Here is a 24,324-nt window from a genome sequence, read left to right as displayed (position 1 = left end):
TCTTTCTTTCTTTTTTCAACGGCTCACAATTTAGGATTATAACATTTAGGACAGCCAAAACCTTCAGGGTTTTATGTATATGTAGCAAGATAACTTCTCATAGTGACAAATGCACTAGCATTGCGCTGTGCCCTGTCGTGCTGCGTATTCACACAGATTATGTGGTTATGAGTTAAAATAAGGTTGACTTCATAGAAATCTGTGCACAATAGTTAACAATTGTGTAGTATCAAAATAATACAGCAGCCAAGAACACAAGACTTTCACTATACAATAGACGGTAGACTTTTTTTGCTTTGAGGAGAATACAAAGACTTCCTGCACTGGAGTTAGGGGCTTCAAGAGTGCAGGTTCACTGTTGGAAAATCCTGTCTGTTACTCCTTAACTCATGTAAACATTTCAGACAGAAACATCTGATTGCATAAGTACTGTAAATCTAGTACTCCCATATAAACAGTCCCGTGTCAGTTGATGAGTGGCAGAGCTTGTTTATGCCTTTCTTTTTATGGCATAGTGTTGGACCCAGTCATGTGAACCAGAGGATGGTTTTTGAGGGTACGCCTTTTTATTTTTCCAGTTTTTACATGTGAGAAGTATAGCAGGTGTTGTGACACACAGGGCTATTGTCAACCTCTGACAAAAATGTTCAGGCATACAGTTTTTTTTTTTTTTTTTTTTTTTCTCAATTCTCTCTGGGAATAAAGGGAGCGCTGTGTACTTGTGAGACACGCCCATTTCATATGTGCCTGTGTTTGACTGAGCACGGGAACATCATGGAGGAGGAGGAGGGAGGGAGGGAGGGAGGGAGGGAGGGAGGGGGTTCAGGTTTTGAGTCGAGTCGAGTTTGAACAAGCGATAGTATGCTGTCATTCAAAACCTTCCTCTGGAAGTGTGTGTGTACACTTCGCTGTGTGTTGTCGGCCAGTTTCTCTCAACTATTGTCTGCGTACTGAGGAAATGTGTCCTTGAGTCAGAAAGGATATGGAGCATTGTCCAGCACTTCTACGGTAGACTCTATCCAGAAAACTCCACCAACCCCCCCACCCCCACACACACACACCACCCTCCTGCCACCCAATTTGTTTGTGAACACACCCACAGACTGTATAGTTACATTTAAGCTTATCAGTGTGGTAGTCTTAAGAGTGGTGGCTCTGTTTGTAATTGTGTCAAAGGTAATTATGTTAAAGGCTCTTGCGAGAGGCCACAGGGCCGATGGGGTTCAAGTCCAAGCCGCCTGCCTATCTGTCTATCAGCGTAGTCCAAACCTGTTGTTATTACTCAAGAGCAGGGGGACAGGCTCACGTTCACAAAGTCTATTTAAGTACATGTTTGTGCTGCGCTATACTATACTTCCCTGTGTGTTCCCCCTCTGTGGTTTTTACAACGTTGCGCATAGGCTCTTAGGCCTGGCCATGTGTGTTGTAATGAATGAGTAAAGGATTAACCCAAACAAAGTATACCAGTCACCAGTGTTGTGGTTCTTTTTTTTTTTTTTTCTTGGAGTGGCTCACTGATTAGCCGCAAGTAACCTTCAGCTATTACTGTTTACCCTCCACGCATGCAGATTATCGGCCTTAGGGGTTCTTTATCTCGTTTAGTTGAGAATGGCGGAGCAAGCAGGTTGACAAGACAACCAAGTCCAAAGGGAGACCTGAGAGCCGTGTTAAAATGTACAGTATATCGTAACTCTTATCTGAGATGTTTCCGATAAAATGTAAAGGATTACATGTGGCCAGTAGCAAATATGCTTTCGGGACCTCTGTGCTGCGTGATGTTAATTGTTAGCTCAGCTTAGTTCCAGGGATTCCTGACCGGCTCTGCTGCTATGCAGAGAGCCCCTTTTCACTCTGGAAGGCGAGGCAGCGTTTCACAGTACAGCGGTCAGCACAACACGAACAGAGAGAACAGCCGTAAAAAAAAAAGGAGGTTTTATCGAGCGTGTCCAAGTCAAATTGTGTGGCAGTGCCGCACCGCACTCCAGCGACGGACACTAATGGAGACTGCAGATCATCATCGCCCGTCCTTGGTGCTCGAAAAGGGGCGCAGTCCATTCCGCCTTTGCTCTGCGGAGGAGGGAAAAGGGCGTTGTGTTGTGTGTCCAGGCTTGGATCCCTTCTCTGCTTATTTTTGGTGGTGAACCCAGGATAGAGGGATAGTCAGGTCCCAACACATTGTTGTAACCCATGATTCCAAAATAAAGCTTTTGTTTGTGTCTTGTGTGGGCTGGCCTGCCAAGACGACTCTTTGCTCAGATCAATAAACATCGAATTAGCACACACCAAATGCCCATTTGGAGCTATCAAATGCTCACAGGCCTTAGGGGAAGGAGATCTAATGGTCCATGTAAACGCCCAGAAAAGCACAATAAGCTAAATTTGTTTTGATAGTTGATGATCATTACCCATTTTAACATTTACTTTTTTTTGTCAAATTTGGATATTACACGTATGTTATTGTTACCTCTGTGGCTGTGGTACACAAACAGTAAACAATATTTAGTGTGTCAGGTAACGTTTTGAAGAACAGTGAATGGTGACCCCTTAATGGTCTAAACAAGGTTCACCCTAGTTTAATTGTGCGCTCATTCAGGACGTCCATCAGATTCGAGGCTTACTAGTTGTGACGGTGGCACGGGTGACATTTACAGGAGGCCTCCCTTTCTCGTTCGTTCGCTCGTTCGCTCACTCGCTCGCTGGCTCAGAAGGTTTTGAAAGGGCCACTGTGTTCTCCCATTTTCTCATCCTCCTAATCCCCCTCCACCCACCCCCTCCTCCTCCCCCCGCCGCCCCGTCTTTTCTGTCTGGGGCCAAGTCAGTCATGTGAAGCTCGCAAATCACCTGAGTTACAGGACGTTGAGTCAGCCAAAGGGAGTCATTCTCCTACCATGTGCCAAATCCCGAGCGCTAGCTAGCGTGTAGGGGTCGGAGGGGCATGCCTCGAGTGGCCCTGGGCTACGACCGAAAACCCCGCAAGAGGAATGCGCCACGGCTCCTTGTGGAAGCCGCCGAGGCCCGAAGAAGACCATGTGACCCACAGCATGCTTCTAATGAGGTTCATTTGTCAGGACGGGAGATGCATCGTCTCTCCCACACATCACGCCCTTCTATCCCATTCTACAGTCATTTCCTGTATATAAGCCACAGGACGGTGTTTTATGCAAGTTAAAAGAAACAAAAAACGTATTAATACCATATAACTGCCCCCTTGTATTAACCTCATAGCTGAAGAAAGTTTGCTAAATCAATGTATGAGCCGCGGCTAATAGTGTTGGGAATTTATAGTAGTTTCCAGTTCTCACACAGTTTAGAATTTGATAGTTCTTGCTAACTCTTCAGTCTATTTTACTGTCTTCCATTGATTTGCTAGACAGATGGACAGTGAGTACAGTGAGATATACTGATTGCCCGTATGTGTGCACAGTAGTCCTTGAAAGTACATGGGATCAAATGGTCCATGAGAAAGTTGCTATTCGCCATCATTGTTTATTGTGTATTTAATAATATATTTATTGTGTAAATAGCTCCATTAGGGGTGGAGGTAGCTGAGCCAAAGTATTCCATGATGGTTGTCCTTTATTTAAAACAGACCTATTTGCTTATGTTTACTTGAGTGTTTTAGGAGAATGAAGAGTAGACCCTTGATGGTTAGAAACAAATGGCCATTCCATGGAATGTATCTTAATGTTATTCCCTAGCTTGTTTGTTGACACATATCTGTGCTGTTCCAGTGCGATAGGGAGAGCAAGGGAATCCAATGGAAATTTGTGGAAAAAATAGCTATTGACTATAAATAGCTATATGCTTTCGGAGTCTGGAGAACTCTCGGCCGAACCCGCAGCACATGCACTTATATGGACTTGAGGAGCACTAAGAACTCCGAAAGTATCTTAAACAAGCTCCTGTGTTTCCTTTGAAGATCTCACTTAAGGCCCCTCTTGATGTATGTATGGCACTCAGTTGAAATACAAGCCAGGTTTGTGTGTAGGGTCCTGCCACTCCAGAGGTGGGCCCCTAGCCATCCATCTCCATCTCCGCTTCAGGTTCATCACTCCAAATCACTCGCCTTTTCTTCAGTATTCTGTGTTTACATAGCCAGATGCTCAGTGCAGTGTGTCTATCTATAGGGTCCATGTTCAGAGATCTTGTGTTGTGTTTTTCATAGAATGCCTACCGTAATTATTGACTGTAAGTATTAACCGCGGCTTGAACATTTCTTCAGCTATGAGTTTAATACACAGGGATAATCAATATGATATTAATATGGTTTTGTTTCTTTTAACTTGCATAAACTTCCATCCTGCGGCTTATACACAATGTGGCTAATACACAGGAAATGACTGAGTTGTGTTTTTCATAGCAAGTTCTATTCTGTTGTCATCAAAGTTCTATAAGGGATATCAAGACAGAGATCTGACACGAGACGGGCAGTTCATGGTATATTTGAGTTCTGAGCCTCATCTCGGTTCCCGTATTTCTTTAATTTGCTCCTCTGTTCGTGTCTTGAGTATGACCGCTTAGTTATTCTGCACGCCATTGTGCCTGAGAGGGAGGGAAAGGAACAGCGAAAGGTCAAGACATTCAGACCATGCTCCCTGGGCAGAGTTAATGTTTGTCACTGCTGTTTAACAAGACTGTTCTCTGAAGAAATGAGATTTTGAATCACAAGGGGTCTAACCTGGCTGAAGTAAAGGAGGGAAGGGTTGGAAGGGTTGGGGGGGGGAGTACAAAGAAGGCTTTCTTTGACAGTGGTGATTAGTGAGATGTGTGAATGATTTGCTGCTGATGTTGCCTGGAATTCAGCTTGATCTTTCAGTAACCTGCAGCCACGGTGCTAAAGGTATTTGTTTAAGTTTATGCAAGAAAAAAATGGGGGGAAAATGCTAACTACTGTAAATGTACGTCATGGGCTGATCATCTGAGTGTTGCAAAACCCTTTCTGCTCAGTTTGAAAATGAGAACAAAGGTCTTGTGGCAGTGTGCTAAAGGATCACAAACTACAATTCCTTTCAGCCCCTAAGAAATGCCTTCAAGTAGGTGATAACTTAGCGTGAGTGTAATGAAATAAACATCACAAATCAGCCCAAGGCTGTCAATTTTCACAAGAATCCTGTGCATTTTGAGCAGGAAATGAGATTTCTTTTTTTCCAGCAACAGAAATCTCCCTAGTGCTTTTAGCACGGACATGCCATTCCAACTGTTTTCATCAGCGTCTGCAAAATAAGCAAGCAAGGCCTTGGGTATGCGATGACAAGGCTGGTGCTCTCCCCCCCTGTGAAATGTCACACTGTACCAGGAGCACACTAATTTGTCTGTGATGGCAAAGGAGGAATCCAAGAATACGAGCGAAGCTCACAAACACTTGAGGTGAACCTGGCAGGTGCCAAGGCAGTTTCTATTTGATCTGTGTGTGTGTGTGTGTGTGTGTGTGTGTGTGTGTGTGTGGTGGTTGGGGGGGGGGGCAACTCTGGCAGTCATTCGTCACAGTCCGTAAGCTTCCTTGGACACGGCGACCTTGTCTGTTTGCTTCGCAGTGAAACTCACGGTTGTGTTCGCATGACCTGACTTGCCATCAACAGCACAGCACAGCACATCCAACCCCCACACCACTCCACCCCACCCCACCCTGCAAGCACCACCCAGTCCCCCATTCTGGTCCCAGGTGGAGCTGCCAAACTCACTTTGTGTGTGTGTTTTTTCTCCCCCTTTTTTCCCTCTTCTCTTTCAGCCTCACGAGTTTGACGAGTGCCGCTTTGACATCAGCGTGAACGACAGCGTGTGGTACCTGCGGGCAGAGGACCCCGAGCATCGGCAGCAGTGGATCGAGAGCATCGAACTGCACAAGGTAACCCAGGCAACAAACACGCCCCCCCCCCTCCCTCCCTTCTTCCCCCCTCTCTCCCGGGCCAGAGCCTCGAGATTAAGCTTAGTCATGATGTGGGATGACGTGCTGCAGGTCTGTTGTAACCGCAGCTTCTGTGATCTTGTGAGATTGTGACACCGGGTCTTGCTTCGGTTGCATGGTCACTCGGCCTGCGGAATGGGTGGTCAAATATTGCCTCAGTGAGTGTCCTCTCCGCTGGGTCATATGCATGTAGCTCATGTTTTCCACGTCGGACGTAATTGGCTAATGGTGCCGTACAGCTTCCAGGATTGACGAGCCCAATTTCTGACCCGATGTCTTGTGACTTCGCATGAAGAGAGAGGCCTCATTCTCCTTCCTTGTCCTCGAGCGCCGCGGAAGAGCTCTCTGCCAAACGAACGAGGCGGTTGATACTAGCAGCACTCCTGCTCCTAGCTTTTGCTCTCCTCCTTGTGGGTTTTGTTGTGCGACGGAAAGGAGAACAGCGTTTTTAAGCAACGAGACCTCTCTCTTCATGCCTGTCTCAAACCTCTTAAACAGCCCCCCCCCCGACCCGCCCCCTAAAAAAACCCTGCACCATTTTAGCTACATTAAGGCAGTTGGAAGTAGCGTGCATCAGACGTTAGTGGTAGTGAGTCAGTTTAGTGCTTTGTAAATGTGGTTGTTGTGGTCAGGCTGCAGTAGGGGCCCCCACCCCCCCCCACCCCCTCTCTCTCTCTGCTCTCTCTCTCTCTCTCTCTCTCTCTCTCTCTCTCTCTCTCTCTCTCTCTCTCTCTCTCTCTCTCTCTCTCTCTCTCTCTCTCTCTCTCTCTCTCTGCTCGTGGCCACATGATGGGGCTCTCCAGGGCCAAGCCTAATGGCTGCTCCACAAATCTCCAGCAGCCCCCTCGGCCTCACTCCGCTGAGAAATGCAGCCCAGTATTGGGCAGTTTCATGTCCGCTTGCCCTGTCCATGTCCGAGGAGGGGCTCACAGGCCCGAAACGTCTCGGCCTTTAGATAAAGAAATGGGAGCATAACTTTGGTTGCAGCGGACTTTTTTTCTTGCTTTAGCACTTGCTTGCCCTTTCCACTCATTGATTTCTGCTTCACTCAGATTTGGATTTTATTTCAAGAGAACACGGTCATGTTTGAGTTAGCTTTTTTTTTCTCTCATTGGTATCTGTTGGTGGTCTGGTGATCCACATATTCTCTCATTGGTATCTGTTGGTGGTCTGGTGATCCACATAATTTTGTCTGTAGAATTTAGGCTAAATTATTATGCGCACACACAGCAGACTTTTTTTCTTGCTTTAGCACTTGCTTGCCCTTTCCACTCATTGATTTCTGCTTCACTCAGATTTGGATTTTATTTCAAGAGAACACTGTCATGTTTTGAGTTTGCTTTTTTTTCTCTCTTATTGGTATCTGTTGGTGGTCTGGTGATCCACATAATTTTGTCGGCAGAATTTAGGCTAAATTATTATGCGCACACACACAGGAGGCAGGATTCTGTTTTGGACAGACCCTAGGACAGTGTTCATTGGCAGCAAGGCTACCAACTAATGGTAGGCGTCTTGTAGGTGTCTTGAGGTCTTGGAAGACGCTTTCATTTTGACTGAATTTGAAGGCGGTGTGAATGTGTCCATGCTTCCTGTTGACTTTGAGGCCCAAAATTCAGTTTAATTATGAAGTCAGTTGGTGGGTATCTTGGCAACGGTGTCCAGTAAAACAGTAAATAAAGGGAAGATGGAACTCAGTGATGCTATCTTGTTGCTAGGCCGACTGAAACTGAAAGTTTTATAGCTGGTATCTTGATGCCTGCTACGTCAAGTGACTCGGTGTACAGTGGAAAGGCAGTGAGGCTGATGGCCTTCTGTTTCAAATAGATCCACAATATCGGGCTGTGCCGTGGCATTGTATGTTGTCCTAATGTGAGGGAAATGATCTCTGTGAAAGAGCTGGCTAATGGATCCCTATGTGTCGGTGGATGAGAGGGTGGTGGTGGTGTTGGGGGCGGAGGGTTAGGGAGTGCTGCGCTGTGTTATACAAGTCTGGCTTCCCGTTGATGGATCCCGCCTGTGGCATTTCCAGCTGACGCTCCCAGTGCTGGGAGAAGCAGAGAGAAAAGGGCGTGGTCCCCCCGGAATGTGGCAGGGTCGTGATCCCCCCCTTAGTCACTGGAATGTTGGGAATCACCGGAATGGAAAGAGCATTGACTCACTCCTGATGACTATTTGTCCAGTGACAGCTCCTGTTGGTATGGGGCTGGTGAGTGTGTGTTAATGTGTGTGAAGGGAGCATGTGGGTGTTTCCCCCTTAGGAGCACTGCTGCTGGTATCACCGAGGAGATATTCACGGATAATTTTGGATTTTAGGATTTAAAAGTTCTTGTTTTTGGTTGACTGGGCAAATGTTAAAAAAACGATTTTTCCCCTTTTTTTCCCCCTTTCTTTCTTTTTTTTGGGTAAATGTAAATTCTAGTTCAAGCTGTTTGTAATCCTGTGTACTTCACAGCACTGTACAAAGCCACCCTGTGAAAGAATATCCTCTATTTACACGGGCGTTCTAATCTGCTCTCATTGCATTCAGTTCCAACACCCCCACCCCACCCCCCCTTAAATAAAAAAATAAATAAAAAAATAAAAACAGGGCATTGTGAGTGTGCCAGGGCTGCCGTGCGGGTGAGTTACAGTAAAGCCCTGGCTGGCTGACCGGCTGGCTGGCATGGGGTGGTGTGGCGCAGCATAGCGTGGCCTGGCCTGGCGGAGGAGGAGGAGGTGGCGAGGGAGGCAAGGCGGGCGCGGTGCCAGGGGAGCTCTAGCGCTCCTCATTAGCGTGCAGTGCAGGCGAGGCGGCGCGAAGAGCTCAGGGACGCTCCGCTCCGCTCGCCTCGCTCGGCTCCTCTCCTCGCCTCTCCTCTCCTCTCCTCTCCTCGCCGCTCCTGACGGGGTTACTCCTGGTCTTTGACCAACAGTGTCCCCGCAGGGAGCTGCAGAAACCAGGGAGCGACGGAGCCCCCTGGTGGCAGACGGTGGCACTGCCTCCACCCCCCCCCCACCCCCGCCGGTTTGCACACGTCTTTTCCCCCATAGCTGTCATTGACGTTGTGCAATGTACTCACGCTGAGATTATGTGCCTTAGTCACTAAGCGCTCTGTTGCTGACCATATAGTTACTGGGAATACATTAGCGTAGCCACGGAGACACCCGCTAATGAGTCATGAGATGCTATAATGTTTTGTAATAGCCTCTTGAGACATTAACAGCTTGAAGGCTACTTGGTAATTGTCGAGTGTTTTTTTAGGGAAGAAGTCATTACAGTAAATGTGGTAATCAAACGCCTCACCCCCCCCCCCCTCGCACAGTTGTTCGTGGAAAATGAGTGTCGCGTGGGTAGTGTGTCTTGGCGATTATGTAATGCGCAGGTGCTAAGGCTGCTTCCTCAGTCAAGGTAACACTCCTCGCCTCTCCTGTCGCTGCTGGGCTTCAGCGCAGCCCAGATTCCTCGCAGGGTCCTAGAGCACAGCGGTTTCCTCGACCAAAGTTCACTCATAAAAAACAGAAATCATTGCTAACATGTCCCCGGCCCGTGACAAAATTATTCCTAGGCGCGTGTTTCTGTTTGTGTTTTGTGGCGTGGCGTGTCGTGTCACGTCGGGCTGTGTGTTTGGCGGAGGCCGTGTTGTTTGGTTGGCATGGCGAGCGGTTTTCCCAGCAGTGCTATTTGCGGAGCCTCCCGCGTCTGTTCTGGCCACTCAGCACCGGGGCTATTGATCCAGCTCCCTGCTGAGCAGGTGGAATGGACACGGAATGGCCCGAGCTGCGGCGTGGAGGAGCGGCCTGGCGGGAGTGATGAATCACGTCTGGATGTTTGCTGTCCGGCCCCCCCTGCTCCTGCTCAACAGGAAAGGACAGGGGAGGGGAGGGGAGGGGAGGAGAGGGGAGGAGAGGAGAGGAGAGGGGAGGGGAGGAGAGGGGAGGGAGAGAGAGGGGAGGGAGAGAGAGGGGAGGGGAGGAGAGAGGGAGAGAGGGTGGTCGCCATCATAACACACACCAGCTGCTCGCTCTCTCCCTCATTCTGACCAGTACTGCAGTGGTTTTCTTTATTTCTACGGCCTCTCTCTTGCTATCTGTTTCTCTTTCTTTCTCTCTTTCTTTTTTTTTCTCTCATGCATATATATTTATATACAGTACTACTTCTATGTCATCTCTATATGCTATTTGTTTCACTGTCTCTCTCGCTCTCATGCATATATATATATATATATATATGTATATATGCATACATGCGTGAGAGCGAAAGACGTAGCAACAGAGATGGTGTGTGTGTGTGTGTGTGTGTGTGTGTGTGTGTGTGTGTGTGTGTGTGTGTGTGTGTGTGTGTGTGTGTGTGTGTGTGTGTGTGTGTGTGTGTGTGTGTGTGTGTGTGTGTGTGTGTGTGTGTGTGTGTGTGTGTGTGTGTGTGTGTGTGTGTGTGTGTGTAGAGTTCAAATGCAAAAACCTCCAAATGCCACCTCTGTCAAGAACGATATAACGATGGTGAGTGAATGCTCTCCACACAATTTCGCTTCAAACACTCCTTAATCACCACTCTCTTCCTGGTCTGAAATATTGATTATAGGCAAAAACCTATAGGGGCCTGTAAAGAAAGAAAAGTGGCCAGACAGAATAAAAGGGTATTGCCTCTGAACTCTTCATATCTGGAAGGATAGATAGACGCCATTTTTATTTCTTTCTGTCTGATTCTCACTGTCGGCGGTTTCTTTTGTTTTCTGATGGCTCATTTGCATCTAAGAACAAGTGTTTTGATCGAGGTGAAGTGTGTTGCTTCAGTTGCCCTCCATCAACTAAGCGAAAGGCCAGTCTGGAGTGGTCTGCTTGGTGTTTAGCGCGCAGGTCAGCGATGTACCATGTGGTCAGGCACTCTCAGTGGGATAATGGGGACGGGCCCGGCCCGCGTGTGGGCGTTGGCATTGGGGAGCGTCAGGACCATCTCTTTTTCTTTTTTTCCTCTCTTTCTCTCTCTCTCTCTCTTGTTCTCTCTCCGTTTCTCTCTTGCTCTCTCTCTCTCTCTCGTCTACTCCCACTTTCGCTCTATGTCTCCCCCTTTCGTTCACATATTCTCTCTCTGTCTCTGTCTCTGTCTCTCTCTCTCGCACACACACACACTCACAGAAGCTGATGAATAATGCATTTGTTGTCTCCTGTCGTCATCTACGGCACATAAACACACATACACACACACACACACACACACACACACACACACACACACACACATGCTCGCTGGCTCCTCGCATACACACACCCACATGTCACACCCACTGCACTGCAGCTGCTCTTTAAAGCACTGCCCTCACCGACAGGGTTCTTCGGATGACAACACAAAGGGAAAGCGAGGTGGAGGGGAGGGGGATCGGGTGGAGATCGGGGGCATTCCTACGAGCTTTACTCCTCAGCAGGAGAGAATTCCCCCCCCTTGCCCCGCTTCGGTGGTGGTACGTCCCACTCGCCGTACCCACTAACCCACTTAAGGATGGGCTTCCTCAAGACGGGAACGGGGGTTAGCGGGAGGAAGAGACAGACAAACAGCAGGAAGGATGCTCGCTGCTCAGCCCATTTTCGTCTGAGGTTGGACTGAATGCTGCTGCATGGACACACACACACACACACACACACACGTGCATGCGGATACACACAGTGTAGCGGTGGTCTGCTAGTGTCAGACAGTAGTCTCAGACATACACTCTCACCCACTCGCACTTCTCTTCCTCTCTCTCTCTCTCTCCTTCCATCTCCATCAATGACACACCCACACACGCTCTTTCTCTCTCCCCATCTCTCCTTCCCTCCCTCCCCTCTCCTCCTTTCATGTCACTCTCTCTCTCTTTCTCTCTTTCCTCTCCTCTGCTCTCCTCTCTCGCTCTCACACCAGACCACTGCAGAGATGGATACGGTTTGGCGTCTGCAACACCAGCGGGAGGCTTCTCAGAGCTGTAATAATGTCAGTGGTGGTCTGTGTGTGTGCGTGTGTGTGTGTGTGTGTGTGTGTGTGTGTTTGGCAGCGTGGAGACATGGAGGGGGTGGAAGCATTCCGAGCATCCTGCTTGCATCGCTCTGCTCTGCCTCAGCTTTCACTCCATCCTCTGTCACACTCATGCTTTTTTTCTCTCTCTCTCTCCTCTCTTTCTTTTCATCTGCAACTCCTGTCTTCTCATCTCTGTCTACTCTTTCTCTCTCTCCCTCCTTCTCTCTCTCCTCTCTCCATCTCTCCATCTCTCCTCTCTATCTCTCCTCTCTATCTTTATTTGTCTTTTTCCTTTTTGTCTTCTCTCTCCCTCTTCCCCTCTTCTCCCTTCATCCCTCTCTCCCTCTCTCTCTCTGCCACTGTTTGTTTTCTTTCACCCCTCATGCCATGCCGATCCACTAGAGAAACGCTCCAGTCTCACCGCTCGCTGGATTTCACTCGTGGCTCAACTCAACCCCCCACTCTCTCTCTCTCTCTCTCTCTCTCTTCCCTTTCGTCTTCCTCTTCTGCCTTTCTTTTACTCTCTCTCTCTCTCTCTTTCTTCCTCTTCTTTAGTCTCTCTCTTTCTCTCCTCTCTCTCCTCTCTCTTCCTCTTTCTTTTCTTTCCTTAAAGGGGGAGAGTGGCGCTTTTTCCCACAGGTTTGAGTTGTTGATCCCGAAGCGGCTGCTACACTGCTGATCTCGGGGCGGGGTCCGCAGTGCATTCTGGGAGTTGCAGTTTTTCCACGAGCTGGGAGAGTGAACAGCAGCAAGAGCAGCAAGAGCAGCAGCAGCAGCAGCAGCAGCGGCGTCCAGCCGGGCCAAAGGGAGGGGAGGGTCAGCCATGTTCCAGCCCGTGGGGCGCGACTGCGGCAGCACCTTTTTCTGCTTTGGCTGCTGGAATGGCCGAATGGTGGGGCTTTTGGCACGTTAGCGTCCCTTAGCATGCACGGAACACGCGCAGCAATGGGGGCCGGTGCTCGCACGCGCACCTGGCCGCCCGTTCTCTCGCTCGCTCGCTCGCACTGACCACCACGCACATCTGCCCCTGGCCACTGCAGCCGTGTTGTTGTGCTGTGCCAGATGGCTGCGTGGGCTCTGGTCTCTCTCTCTCTCCATCTCTCTCTCTCTCTCTCTCCCTCTCTCTCTCTCCATCTCTCTCTCTCTTGCTCTGTCCTCTTTCTTTCTTTCTCTCTCTCTCTCTCCCTCTCTCTCTCTCCATCTCTCTCTCTCTTGCTCTGTCCTCTTTCTTTCTTTCTCTCCATCTCTCTTTCTTTCTTTCTGTCTTCTGTCTCTTTCTCTTTCTTTTTGTCTTCTGTCTCTTTCTCTTTCTTTTTGTCTTCTGTCTCTTTCTCTTTCTTTCTTTCTCTCTCTTTCTCTCTCTTTCCATCTCTCTCTGTTTCTTACTTTCTTTCTTTCTCTCTCTCTCTTTCTTTTTGTCTTCTGTCTCTTTCTCTTTCTTTCTTTCTCTCTCTTTCTCTTTCCATCTCTCTCTGTTTCTTACTTTCTTTCTTTCTCTCTCTCTCCCTCCCTCTCTCTCTCTCTCTCTCTCTCTCTCTCTCTCTCTCTCTCTCTGTGTTCACCTCACACCACCTCTCATCTTGCTCGCTCCATAAATCACTGGGCTGCGGTGGCCGAGCCGAGGCCCGTCAGGGCGGTGCATGGCTGCATGTGCTCGTGACCTGTGATCGTAAACATCAGCGTACAGTACGTACATACGTGGCCAGCGTCCTGGTGTTTTATTGTGTTGCGTCCTCTCGTTTTGTGAAGTGGCACTTCCCAGAAACGGGAGAGGCAGGGCTGTGGTTCTTGTTGTAGTCCTAGTGCTTTTTCCTGTGTTCCTGGGATTGTGTTGTTCGCCCGGGCGTTTTTTTTTTTTTTAAACCTGGCGCTCGTAAAAGCGCTCGGCGGGATGCGAGGTGGGTAATTGAACGCTTCCTGTGGCCACTCCGCGGAAACTGGACACCTGAAGTTTTAAAGGCGCCCCCCGGCTCCTTAGGTTACTTCAGGCCACCCGTCAGGAGTGCAGTTAGTAAGCTCCTAGGACAGGTGTCCGGTTACAGCGGCAGAAAAGACCTGCCTGTTCCAGGGAGGCCTCAGACCCAGGGCTGCAAACTTCTCCACAATGTAGTAGACTATGGCATGTTTTTTTATTTATTTATTTATTTTTTGTTTATGTAGTGGTTTCTGTATATATACAACAAAGTGTGTGCCAAGCAGGTAAGGATGGTTGAGGAATTCAAAACATTTACCCAGTGACGGTTTACAGTGTTGTTTTCTTGATGGTCAATGGAAATGTTTGAGATGTTCAATGCATAGCCTATTTGGGATGCCATGTTTTCAAATAGACCCTTTGGTTGGTCAATAAATGAATTGTAAATATATTCAAATTTAGACTTTAAGATGTTGTTCAAAAGAATATTTGAACTGGAACTCTGTTGAAAACTCTGTCTGTGTGTGTGTTTGTGTGATATTTCTGCCGTTTGGCTGATGTTTGTTTGTCTGTTTGTTTTTGTGTGTTTGCTTGTCCGAGCAGGCCGAGTCCGGCTACGGGTCGGAGTCCAGCCTGAGGCGCCATGGCTCCACACTTTCCCTCACCTCCGCCGCCAGCGGCTTCTCCGCCACCTCCACCTCCTCCTTCAGGGTGAGCAGGAAGACTGGTGTCCACACACACACACACACACACACACACACACACACACACACACACACAAACACGCACAGAAAGACTGGTGTCCGTCCGGCCCTTCATCCGCTTTTGTTTTGTTTTGTTTTGTCTGTCTTCCAGCGCCGCATCCCATTGCTTGAGTAATAGGCACCTGTCCACTTTGCATTTCAATTGGATATGTGTTGTCTATTTAGCCCACACACACACAAGCACGAACACACAGATACACACACACACAAGAACAAACACACACACACAAGAACAAACACACACACCACCCCCTCATTCAAACTGCAGGCTACGTTCGGCATATTCATTTTCATCAATACAGGAGCTCAGTAATGTGTTGCATGTTTGGCACAGGTTTCTGTCTCGGCCCTGTAAATGAATCAACATGTCACACCTGTGTTAGTTCAGATTCAGTTTGAAGTGCACTTGAGCCACGCCGACACCTAATGCCCCTTTGCATACATTTCTGCATTATTTCCACTCCAGAGCCTTTAAGTGCATTTCTAAAACCCATTCTTTTGCCCTGAGTATGGTCATCTGACCGAAAGCAAAAGGATTGACCAGTACAGACAGTTCATTTTAGAGATTTTCAGTTTTTGTCTGTCTGGCACCTTCTCTATGGTGAGTGCAGTGTAACTCCATAATTAAAACCCATTCTTTTAAAAAAAGGAGTAGATCCTATGCGCTTCTGCAAACAACTGGTGCATCTGCGGCATTAACCCATTCTTTTTAAAAGTCTGAGGATTTTGATGGATACTTGATCAAACAGCCATGACCTCAGATTGCTTGTGGGTTGGTTGACGTGAACTGAAAAGGAGGTGTAAAAGGCATTCTGATCTCCTCCTCCACTCCCGATGGGTGGGTTGGTTGATGTTGAGGTGTAAACGGGATTCTGATCTCCCCCTTCACTCCCGATGTGTGAACAGAAGGGCCACAGTCTGCGGGAGAAGCTGGCGGAGATGGAAACCTTCCGAGACATCCTGTGCAGACAGGTGGACACGCTGCAGAGGTATTTTGACAACTGCGCCGACGAAGACAAAGACGTGTTCCAGAGAGACAAAGGTAGGAAGGCTCCCTACTCCAGACACACTCTCAGCCCAAAAGGAGTCCTTCAGCACTGTGTGCTGTTATACAATATTACAAACTACCTGTAATAGTGTTTTTTCACTATAGTTTGTTCTGCCTTTGTATCATTTCTCCTCCTGGTGTGTGTGTGTGTGGGCGGGTGGGCTCCAAGCGAGCTCACTGCTCCGTGTGTGTGTGTTTGTGTGTGCGTAAACTACCTCTGGATGGGTTAAATGCAGAGAACAAATTTCCCTTCGGGACAAATAAAGTATAACTTAACTTCATTGAAATGGATATCTTGTTGTAATTCATGCCTTTTGTTTGTTTGTTTGTTTGTTCATTGTTATTGTTTGTGTCTCTGCCTCAGTGGTAGAGGACGATGAGGATGACTTCCCCAACACCAAACCAGATGGAGACTACTTGCTCAACAACAGCAGCAAGGAGAAATGTAAGGGCGTGGCCTTTTCCTTATTACACACGCATGCACACACACACACATATGCACACATGCACACACACACACGCCCATTCACTTGCATGCACGCATGTCCATTCACTTGCATGCACGCATTCACTGTCCAGAATCAATGTGCAGATTCTGGGTCAGTTTCAACACTGTTCTCAAGTCATTTGATAGCTGAGGCGACCCTTCAAATCGATAAGATTCCGCCAAACGGAGGATCATTTTCAGCTTGTTATCATGCCTTTTAAGGAGCAATCTGGCGAGTTTTGACATAGATCTCCGTTTCTCGAGGTCACAGAGAGTTTTGTTTGGTACGACACAAATGAAAACAATCGGTTTTAGCTAGCTCGAGTTGCTACACCCAGCAGCTAATGCGCTTGGTTGTAGCAACCGCTAGGTAAAACCGATTGTTTTCGTTTTGTTTTGTTTCGTACTGACAGTACTCGGTGACCTCGACAAACGGAGATTTATGTGAAAACTTCGCAGGGTTTCTCCTTCAATCTCCCTTTGTCTGCATGTGGTTGAACTCTATAGCTACGTTTACACGTTTACCGACACTGACACTCCGTTTTTGGGTTGTTCTCCATCAGTGTGTTCACAGGGGACCCTAGTTAAGGAGGCGAACGGGATCGATTTCAAGGGCGAGGCCATCACTTTCAAAGCCACCACGGCGGGGATCCTGTCCACCCTGTCCCACTGCATAGAGCTGATGGTCAAGCGCGAGGAGAGCTGGCAGAGGAGACTGGACAAGGTAAGGCACACAGATCACGTCATGTCACGCCGTTTGGGGTCATTAGGTAATACAAACTTGGACTTTGGACTCGGGTTTCCTCACCGGACTGTGAGGCTTAGGCCATTTTGACAGTGACTCTGTGATTTGATAACGAGCTAAACGTCGTCAGTGAATCTGACTAGAATGGAGCTTGACAGAAAAGTCACCCGTCACATTAAGCTTGATGTGTTTACTCCGGCTGATTAGGTCACCTGGCTTGAGAGGAATGGGTTTGCGACGGCCAGTGAATGTGTTGATAGGTGTCAGATCTGATGCGTCACCCTCTGAACTTTCTGTTCCCGTATGACACCGCACTATCTGCGTTATGCAATCTGCTCTCTACTGAGAGCTAACTGAAGTGCACCGCATATATGTGTCGACACCTCTCCCAAGCGGGCCAGTGACGGCATTTTCGACCGACGAGCGCTCCGTAAGTTTTTACTGAGCGAACGTCGACAAAAAATGGAACCGAGTCGCAACCGGCATGGCAACGGTGAAAGGGTGAGGTGGTAGTGAGCGTGGTTGTGTTGGAAACAATGGAATCTTTTAAGTAAACAAAGATGGAAAGTGGAATGTGCCACACCATGTTGGCGCCGATGTGCAGGACCCTGAGACGCAGGAACTAGCATGCTGCTAGTGATGTTACTTTGAAATAGCAGTGGAGAAAATCTTCCTCACTCTTCCTCATTCGCCCTGTGAATTATATGCATCTTGACAAAGGGGGTCTCTGTTTCGACTGTTCATAATCTTAAAAGGAAAGCAGAATATAGCATCATGAAATAGATAGAAAGGGCTGTGGGAGACTTGTATGTCCAGAGCAGGGATTTCCCAAACTGTGGTACGTGTACCACCAGTTGTACACAAGCTTCCACTGGGGGGTACACGAGAGTGTCGTAAAAGGTTTTTAAAAATCTTAAGCCTATGTTGTCTTTGTTTTTATGTGTTGGATGGTGGGGGTACGCGAGCCGAGTCAGGATGTAGGTGGTGGTACGCAGGGGAAAAAATTTTAGGGAACAGCCGGTCTAGAGGATCCATATCTGGAGGACCTTGACCAGTTTCCACTTGACTGACACAAACACACCCTGGAAGCATTGTGCTGCAAGTGATGTTACTTTGAAATAGCAGTGGAGAAAGATTTGGGTAACACTTTACTTGACGGGTTCATTCATAACACATTCATAACAGCTGTCATGAACTGCACATGAAGCATTCCTGACTGATTCATGAAACGTGACTCAACATTCATACCAACACTTTCATGAATGTGGAAGACAAAATGACGAAAACTTGTCAAAATAAAAGTCCAACAATCTAGTAATCCATATACAGGGTATTATGAATCCTCTCCAGCGTTTGTAAACATCTCATGAATATTTTATGAAGTCTACTTCAAATGTCACTTTACGATACAAGTTGTGAAGTATTCATCATACTGGGAAGTGAACTACTGTAGGCTACTGACCATTTGTGGACCTCTGAATGGTTGGACATTCCTGTTTTATATATCTATTTACAGACAATATTGCATTCTTCAGAGGTTACTATCATAAAATAAACAAACAGACAAACTAAATTCTCCTGGACACTGGGCTTCCCCGTTGACTAAGATGTGACATGATCAGGTTGGCTAAAACAAAAAAGACAGCAATGCTCCTTTGCGATTGTTGGACTTTTATTTTGACAAGTTTTTGACGTTTTGTCTTCCACATTCATGAAAGGGTTGGTATGAATGTTGAGTCATGCTTCATGAAACAGTCATGAATGCTTCATGTGCAGTTCATGACAGCTGTTATGAATGTGTTATGAACGAACCCGTCAAGTAAAGTGTTACCAAGATTGGTCACTATCCCGGTCACATTCTGCCCATACTGGCCATGCTTGACCCCTCTGCTGCTCCAGGCAGCAGCAGCAGTGGCATCTCGGTCTTTGGGCCCGAGGTGAAACACCCGGGTGTGGTGAAAATCTGTTGACCCGTCCCCCCCCTCCACACACACACACACACACACACACACACACACCCACACATACACACCCACACATACACACCCACACACACACACACACACTCTCTGTAGAGTAGAGAACAGGGCCACGCCCCTCTTTGCTGTCACTCACAGGAGCCCGATCCGAGTGGCCTGTGGCCACGTTGAGGGTCCCTGGGAGATTCTGTGGGTGTGAGGTCACTTTCACCTCAGCGTCACTTTCCCCAGCAGAGTGAGGGAACACCCCTTCACCCCCGCACACACGGGGACACACACACACACACACACCAGCTCAACTTCTGTTGATAGCTCACTCTCTCCACACTGAGCACTGAGCCAGTCTCAGAGTCCACTCAGGCTTTCCTTTGGTGCTGCTGACTGTTCAAAACCTTACCGGAGGTCCCTAGCGGTTGAGGTGATGGCTTGGCTGTATTATTTGTTTAATAATTAATAATAGCGTTGTGCAGTGCTTCAGGCTTCTTATTTAGAGGGTATTTGACTTGAGTTGAGTCAACACTCCCGTGCTGTTGGGTTTCTGTACTTGGAGATTTCAACCCTCCTTATTTTAGTTTCCTTCTCTAGAACTACGTGAAATGCCAGTCTCGCTTACGCAAATAAGCCCTCAAGTCAAACAAAAAAAAAAAGTCTTGATCGCTTTGCATTTCTGCGATGAGTCCACCTCCGCAAATGAACGAACGTGCAGGGCGGCGAAGACATGGCGTTTGTAATTCCGGTTGAAACACGGCTCTGGTATGCCACCCGCGCTCGCAGCCGTTTGCTCCAACGTCATGAGTGGCCCTTTTGTCAAGCCTGCCTCCATGTGACTTTTAGTCGCCGAACCAGTTTTTCACCCGGCGAGCCAGTCCTGAAGAGAGCACTGTGCAGGAAGTCACAGCCTCGTCTTCCCCCAACCCCCTCCAACCCAACCCCCCCTCCTCCAGCAGTCACACAGGAGCTTTTGTCGGGTGAGGCTCGACGGCAGTGGGTGGCGGCGTGCGCCGGAATCGGACGACTGGAGTTGGACCAGCGACCGCCAGTGTTTTTTTTTTGTTGTTGTTGGAAAATAGAAAGTGTCCCGTCGGTTTGAAAATCTTCAACAGCCGGGTTTGTTCAGTGAGCGAGTGTGTGTGTGTGTGTGTGTGTGTGTGTGGGTGTGGGTTTGTGTGTGTGTGTGTGTGTGTCGGTGTCAGTCATGCACGCGCGCGTCCGTGCGGGTAAGGACACGTCGGCGTCGGTGCACCGGCACCGTGTTCGGGGCGTGAAGCGGCACCTCCGGGCCGCCGAGGAGCAGCGGCACGCCGAGCAGAAATGGATCCCGTTGTGCACGCAGAGCCGCTTCTACGCCGTAGGTGATCCGCTCCGCTGGCCTCGAGCATCCGGCCCCCTCGATCTCGCTCTCTCTATGACCCTGAGTCATACCTACCTGCTCACCTGGGGAACCGTGGGAACTTCTGGGAACTTTGCTTCCTCCTCTCTTTGTTTCCCATGGCTCTTGTCTTGCATGGGTCTTTCTGATTTGATTGACTGACTGACTGATTGATTCGTTTATTGATTGAATAATTGACAGCTTGTTCACTTCCTCCCCTCTTTGTTTCCCATGGCTGTTGTCTTGCATGGGTCTTTCTGATTTGATTGACTTACCGACTGATTGATTGATTCATTGATTGACAGTATGACTATCTGTATATCTGAGCTGTAATGGGTGAGTGTAGAAATAGGGCTCTTCTATTTCCGTTTCTGTCCGGTAAGCCCCACACAGCTCACCTGGACCGCAGAAGGTGGTGGTTGTCTTGCGAGACGTGTCTCTGTGTCTGGCTGGAGGGTGTTTTCCCCACAGGCTTGGCTGCCGAAGCCTTCCTCTGAGAGAACAGACAATAACCACGTGCTCCCTACTGTCCACATTCTTTGCTGAGCAACACCTACTGTAGAGGTTAACCTGCATGCCAGAGCTGGGTCTGTTGCGTGTGCTGTACCTGTTTTTGTGTGCTGGAGGGGAGTCCTGTGCTCTTTGTTATGTAAGGGGATCCGTCCTGTTTGCTCAGAGTTTAAGTTGTGCTGACATGGACATAGAACAAATCCCCCTCCTCCTCCTCTTCCTCATCATCTTCCTCTTCCTCATCCTACTTCTTGGTGCTTCTTTAAATGCTCACAACTGTTTCTGTTGTTGTTGTTGTTGTTGCTACTGTTGTTGTTGTTGTTGTTTATCAATGCTATTGACCCAGCTTGTGAGATTCACCCAGGTGACCGGTCATTTTCTCATCTTGTCTTTAAGGAAATGGAGAGGAGGAGACGAACGGAGGATGCCTACAAGGCGGCCCTGTCCGAGCTCAAGAAGAAGCCACACTACGGCGGACCAGACTACGAGGTATGCGTTGCCCGTCACAAAACGTTTGTTTACTAACGATGTTTACCCGAGTTGCCATAGTGCTAGTGACCGTTTAGGGTTGCGTCCTGTGGTGCGATAAAGTTCTTGTGGTTTTTTTCGCCCCCACTCAAATTCTGATGTTCTTTTTCGCACAGGAAGGACCAAACAGCCTCATCAACGAAGAGGAGTTCTTCGACGCTGTGGAAGCTGCCCTAGACAAGCAAGACAAGATCGAGGAGCAGGTACCGGCCCCTCCCTCGACGTCGCCCTTTTTTTTTTTTTTTTTTTTTTTGGCTCGTTTGTTTCACTTTTTGTGGCTCTGCAAATGAGTAACCGATCCCCCTCTGTCTGTCTCTCCATCTCTAGTCTCAGTCGGAGGCAAAGAGTCGCACTTTGTTGTCACTTCCGATGACGCCCGGTGACACCCACTCCACCATAAGCACTCACAGATACTCCACCAAGGTATCAGCAGCCGCCTTTTTCTCTGTTCATCTACATCCTGGTCACACACACACACACACACACACACACACACAGACGCACAGAGAGAGAGAATGCCCTATACATACACAATCATTCGGTATATTTAGTCTTTTAGTCTAAATATTCGGTATATTTAGTCTCATGTCTGTCTTTTATTCTTCATACATAATCGTCCTGTGAATGTGTTGCAATCCTTTAAGTCAGCAAGTAAGCTCGTTCTCAGTCAGTGAAGTGAAACTCCAAAGCACCAGACATTACTCACTGCCGCCCCAGATTAGTCAGAAGCCACGGCCCATAGTCGCCATGCTAATTCAAGCTCTATTATTATTATTATTATTATTATGAGAGTCAAATGTGTCTCACCGGAGCAGGTCATCAGACACTAGTAGTTCATTGTTAGCTAGAAAGCTCTGATAGTATCATACACACACAAAAACCTGCCACTTGCGCCTACCCACTGATAGTCTTTTTTTTTTATATATATATATATATATATATGTGCCTGGTTCTGTGAAACTATACATTCTGTGTGTGTTTTGGTGCTGGAATATTTGAAGAGCTCTTTTTCATAAATGTATTTATATTTTTCATATTTAACTGTCATCATTTTATTGGAACTATTAATTGATTGGTTGATCTTTACACAATCAAAACAACACAACACACTTTTTTTTTATCTTACCTGAAATACATAATCAAATAACATGAACAATATTTTAGCATTTTTTCGGAAAAGAGCTCTTCATGTATTTTTTGGGGTGATATCTTTACCTGCTGTGTTGATTGTGTTTTGGGGGCTCTCCTGACTATCTGTAATCTTTGGGCCTCTTGGTTTTTCTCTGTCTCTCTCTCTCTCTCCTGTTGGTGTCCGTCTCTGTGGTGCGTAGCCTCATAGCCATACTTCCTCCCTGTCCTCCGTCGAGCTGGTCAGTGCCTCGGACGATGTGCACAGATTCAGCGCGCAGGTACGGTAACGAGTCCTCCACTGTTCTGACCTCTGAACCCTGAACTCTGAACTCTGACCTCAACATCAGTGTAAATGTTGATCTGTTGCCCTCTGGGGTTTTTCAACTCACGAATGACTCTGTGGTTATTTATCAGCGAGAAACCACCGTAAATAGAGTTGAATCTGCTAAATGGGAGCAGCACAAGTTGGGCAATATCATATTTTGTAATGAATGGTTTTTGTAGTACCGTAATTTCACAACCGTTAGCCGCAGCATTTACATTGATTTCTTCAGCTGTGAGGTTAATACACGGGGACAGTTAATATGGTTTTGTTTCATTTAACTCGGATAGAACACTGCCCTGCGCAACAATGCGGCTAACGCCCAATTCACACCAAAGATTCCCGACGCAACGAGACCAAGTTGCAGCAGTGTGATTTAGAAGTTGCACGTAGTTGCAAGCCGTCGCAGAGCATAATTTTGCATTAATTTTGCACCTCGCATTCGCAAGGTTTTAGAATGTTCGGCTCGTCTCGGCTCGTCGGGAGTCTTTGGTCTGCACCCTACTTGATACACAGGATATTACTGTATATCATTGAAGGAATTGTAAAGGTGGATCTGGAGTTGATATTGCAACGTTTCCCTCAGTCCAGTATGCAAGCACTGCGCATAATGTAGTGAGCTGCACCAGAAGCCTGTGGGAGTACTGAAACAGGAAATGACTTGTGTGTGTATAATTAATTTAGAGGTTAATTTGTTTTGATCTAATCAATCAATGTAGCGTCCAATAAGTCATCTGAAGCTATCAGGTTTCTGTTGAGCAACTACAGCACAGCAGAAACATGTCAGTTTTTTTCCCAACAACTCACCACAGTCTTGTCATCACTGTGGCTGCTCATTCCATGCTCCGCTCCAACGCCTTCACCACAACCCTCCGTAACGCCGAGCCCAGACATTTCGTAATCGTTTTAAAAAGGAGCACGGCCAACATTTCGGGGCGTTTAGATCATTCACTGTATCTCCCAGAGTTAGTATCCTCCTCGTCTCCTTGCGTGCAGTAACTCGGTTTGTCACACCCAGCCACCCAGCTTAGCTCAACTCCTCCAGTTGTCCAGTTCCAATTAGCCTACAGCTCCGAATAGTGAATAGTTTCCTATTTACATGCTTTAAAGCTAAGACAACTTTTAATGCTAATGACACTTAGTCCTCTATTATTCCCTTTATTTGAGTACTAGACACATCCATCGCCCAGCTTAGCTCAGCACCTCAAAGTGTCCAGTTCCAGTTAGCTTAGCTTACAACTCTTAGCTTTTTGTAACCCACCGAAGCACTGGTGACTTAAGCTAGGACAACTGTTAATACTAAAGATGCTAGTCTTTGAATATTCCCTTTATTTGTGCTAAACGGAGAGAATTCAATTTGAATTCCTAAAGGTTATAGCGAGAGGGGTTTTAGTTTCAGATGTCATACTGCAGTTTTCGTTTCAGGTTTCATAGTTTTAGTTTCGGGTTTCATTCTTACTTGCTGCACTGTAGCAACTGATGAGTCGTTGGTGGTGGTGGTTGTTCTTATGCAAGACGATGGGAACAGCTCATGCTCATGCTTCTACAGGTCTGTCACAATTAACTCCTGAAGCAGAACTGGATTTTCCTCCCCTTTTCCTGTCTGCACCTCTCTCTCTCTCTCTCTCTCTCTCTCTCTCTCTCTCTCTCTCTCTCTCT

At 47.6% G+C, this 24,324-nt stretch overlaps 1 protein-coding gene across 4 annotated transcripts in view; it reads left to right on the top strand.

Annotated features, from left to right (window-relative positions):
• cert1a (ceramide transporter 1a) overlaps positions 1 to 24,324 on the top strand; it is a 31,719-nt gene that overhangs the window by 1,832 nt on the left and 5,563 nt on the right. For 2 of the 4 annotated variants that reach the window (XM_062516345.1, XM_062516344.1), the window contains 9 exons: positions 5,729 to 5,845; positions 14,386 to 14,493; positions 15,453 to 15,588; positions 15,959 to 16,039; positions 16,645 to 16,805; positions 21,081 to 21,173; positions 21,329 to 21,415; positions 21,540 to 21,635; positions 22,544 to 22,621. In XM_062516345.1, the coding sequence (XP_062372329.1) occupies positions 5,729 to 5,845; positions 14,386 to 14,493; positions 15,453 to 15,588; positions 15,959 to 16,039; positions 16,645 to 16,805; positions 21,081 to 21,173; positions 21,329 to 21,415; positions 21,540 to 21,635; positions 22,544 to 22,621 (957 nt within the window). The remainder of the gene's footprint in view (positions 1 to 5,728; positions 5,846 to 14,385; positions 14,494 to 15,452; positions 15,589 to 15,958; positions 16,040 to 16,644; positions 16,806 to 21,080; positions 21,174 to 21,328; positions 21,416 to 21,539; positions 21,636 to 22,543; positions 22,622 to 24,324) is intronic. The other 2 variants (XM_062516346.1, XM_062516347.1) reach the window with 2 other exon arrangements.

Source organism: Sardina pilchardus, chromosome 16 (assembly GCF_963854185.1).
Source record: "Sardina pilchardus chromosome 16, fSarPil1.1, whole genome shotgun sequence".
Lineage (NCBI taxonomy): Eukaryota > Metazoa > Chordata > Actinopteri > Clupeiformes > Clupeidae > Sardina > Sardina pilchardus.
Note: the sequence above shows the minus strand (reverse complement) of the source record. Positions and strands in the feature narration are given on the sequence as shown.